This window comes from Manacus vitellinus, unplaced genomic scaffold (genome assembly GCF_001715985.3).
Source record: "Manacus vitellinus isolate BGI_N305 unplaced genomic scaffold, ASM171598v3 ctg7180002429837_pilon, whole genome shotgun sequence".
Lineage (NCBI taxonomy): Eukaryota > Metazoa > Chordata > Aves > Passeriformes > Pipridae > Manacus > Manacus vitellinus.
Genome location: NW_021938176.1, coordinates 151 through 3,407, shown reverse-complemented (window position 1 = coordinate 3,407; position 3,257 = coordinate 151). Strand labels below are relative to the sequence as shown.

The 3,257-nt window shown below is 43.8% G+C and overlaps 1 protein-coding gene across 1 annotated transcript; it reads right to left on the bottom strand.

The window, feature by feature from the left end:
* Nucleotides 1-725: 725 nt before the first annotated feature.
* On the bottom strand, nt 726-2,333 carry LOC115308123 (SURP and G-patch domain-containing protein 1-like; the record flags this gene model as incomplete). Its single annotated transcript, XM_029965820.1, has 2 exons — nt 726-829; nt 2,164-2,333. Coding segments are annotated over 2 exons (274 nt in total), but the record flags the coding sequence as incomplete, so codon positions are not given.
* Between the last annotated feature and the right edge of the window lie 924 nt (nt 2,334-3,257).

The following is a 3,257-nucleotide window of genomic DNA, read 5'->3' as shown; positions in this document are numbered from 1 at the left end:
GGGAAAATTTGGGGGGAAAATTTGGGGGGAAAATTTGGGGGGAAAATTTGGAGGAAAAATTTGGAGGAAAAATTCGGAGGAAAAATTTGGAGGAAAATACGAGAAAAATTTGAGGGAAAATTTGAGGGACATTTGAGGGAAATATGAGGAAAAATTTGGAGGAAAATTTGAGGAAAATTTGAGGAAAATTTGAGGAAAATTTGAGGAAAATTTGAGGGAAAATTTGAGGGAAATTTGAGGGAAAATTTGAGGGAAAATTTCTTCCAGTCAAAATTCTTGGAAAGGAATTGGACCCCAAGGAACTGGACTCCAAGAAACTGGAAAAGAATTGGACCCCAAGGAACTGGACCCCAAGGAACTGGACCCCAAGGAACTGGACCCCAAGGAACTGGACCCCAAGGAACTGGACTTTAATAAATTTTAAATAAATATCATTAAATTAAATACATTGAAATTTAAGCAATTTAATTTGTTATTATTCATTTAATTTAAAACAGAAGCCAAAAAAAAACCCTGCTGATGACTTTTCACAAAGTGAGACTCGAGCCAGGAGAGAAACTGCTCGACTTCACAGCACAAGGAAGGTGAAAAGAAAGAGGGGAAAAACCTTCCTGGAGCATCCCAAATGCAGATTTTAACCCCAATTTCCAGGGATAATCATCGCCTCAGAACTTCCTAGCAGGGGTTTAGGCAGGAGCAGAGCCTGGAGCTCGGGATGGACCTACCAGCATTTGACTTTTCCTTCTGGAGCTTGAGGAACTGCTGCAGGAAACTCCCGTCGTTCACGAACTTGTTGGACACGGAGGCGTCGCCTTCGGATCCATCCTCGCTGGTTGGGAGAGGAAAAAAGGGGGAGATGGAGCTGAGGAGGCTCCCCAGGTCCTCACACACCGGGATTTGGGGGCAGAAAACAGGATAAAACCCCCAGGAATTATTAATGAAAGGGGGAGATGGAGCTCAGGAGCCTCCCCAGTTCCTCACACACCGGGATTTGGGGGCAGAAAACAGGATAAAACCCCCAGGAATTATTAATGAAAGGGGGAGATGGAGCTCAGGAGCCTCCCCAGTTCCTCACACACCGGGATTTGGGGGCAGAAAACAGGATAAAACCCCCAGGAATTATTAATGAAAGGGGGAGATGGAGCTGAGGAGCCTCCCCAGTTCCTCACACACCGGGATTTGGGGGCAGAAAACAGGATAAAACCCCCGGGAATTATTAATAAAAGGGGGAGATGGAGCTGAGGAGCCTCCCCAGCCCCTGGGGATATTAAATCCATATATAACTTCTGTCACAAATGCATCATAATTATATCAATGCATTAATAAATCACATCCATAATCCTGATGATAAATATATCCATATATAATTCCTACCATAGATATATAATGTATCATTATATTGATAAATCATATACATAATCCCTATGATAAATATATCCATATATAACTCTCATAATGGATATATCATATTATATATCATAATATATCAATACATTAATAAATACATTAATGTCATATCCATAATTTCTGATAAATATATAAATACATTCCCATATATAATTTCTATAATAGATAAACCATAATATACCAATCTATTAATAAATCTATATATAATACTAGAGTATGTCAATATATAATTTCTATCACTAACATATCAACGTTAATACATCATATGTATAATTCCTAAGCTAAATATATCATAAATATATCAATACATTAATAAATCACACATAATTGCTGTAATGAATATATCAACATATAGGTTCTATCATAAATATCTCAGTGTGTTAATAAATCATATATAGAACATGATGACTGTAAATCACAACATATAAAGTTGTAAGTTATATATAAATGTATTTTTATATATATAAATCAATTTCTGAGGAACGTTTCTATTAAATTAAATTAATTAAATTAAATTAAATTAATTTAATTCTAATTCTAATTTAGAATTATATTAAATTAAATTAATTTAATTCTAATTCTAATTTAGAGTTAGAATTATTTTAATTCTATTAAATTAAATTAAGGCCTGAAAACCCGGGTGCCCCCGTGACCACCCCAATCCCACCCCTTGCTACATTCCCAGGAATTCCCTCCAGGTGCAGAGCTCCTCCTCTGCCTCCCCCCTTGCCCTGGAATTGCAGGGGCTCCACGTACTCTCCGAGCAGGGGGAGCTGGGGGATGCTCAGGGAGTTCTGCCTCGCCTGCTGCTCCAGCCGGGCCTCGATCTCCCGCTTCTTCTGGGCGATGAGCTCCTCCTGCTGCAGGATGTTCACGCTGGCCTTGGCTGCCTTCGACTGGGACACCCGAACAGCGGCTGGCCTTGCCTGGGGGAGAGAGAGGGATTAGTGGGGGTAATCCCAAATCACTGCCTGGCCTTGCCTGGGGGAGACAGGGAATTAGTGGGGATTGTCCTGGAACACCGGCTGGGCATCCCTGGGGGAAACAGGGGAATTAATGGGGATTGTCCTGGAACACCCGCTGGGCTTTCCTGGGGGAGAGAGGGAATTCATGGGAATCGTCCTGGAAAACCCATTGGCCTTGCCTGGGGGAGAGAGAGGGAATTAGTGGGGACTGTCCTGGAATACCCGCTGGGCTTCCCTGGGGAAAAGAGAGGGAATTAGTGGGGACTGTCCTGGAACACCAGCTGGGCATCCCTGGGGGAAACAGGGAATCAATGGGGATCGTCCTGGAAAACCGGCTGGGCATCCCTGGGGGAAAACAGGGGGAATTAGTGGGGACTGTCCTGGAACACAGGCTGGGCTTCCCTGGGGAAAAATAGGGGGAATTATTGGGGACTGTCCTGGAACACCTGCTGGGCATCCCTGGGGGAAAGAGAGGGAATTAATGGGGGTAATCCCAAATCACTGGTTGAGCTTTCCTGGGGAAAACCAGGGGGAATTAATGGGGGTAATCCCAAATCACTGGCTGGGCCTTCCCTGGGGGAAAACAGCAGGAATTAATGGGGATCGTCCTGGAACACCCGCTGGGCATCCCTGGAGAAAACAGGGGGAATTAATGGGGGTAATCCCAAATCACTGGCTGGGCCTTCCTGGGAAAAAACAGGGGGAATTAATGGGGATCATCCTGGAACACTGGCTGGGCATCCCTGGGGGAAAACAGGGGGAATTAATGGGGATCATCCTGGAACACTGGCTAGTTTTCCCTGGGGAAAAGAGAAGGAATTAATGGGGATCGTCCTGGAACACAGGCTGGGCTTCCCTGGGGAAAAACAGGGGGAATTAATGGGG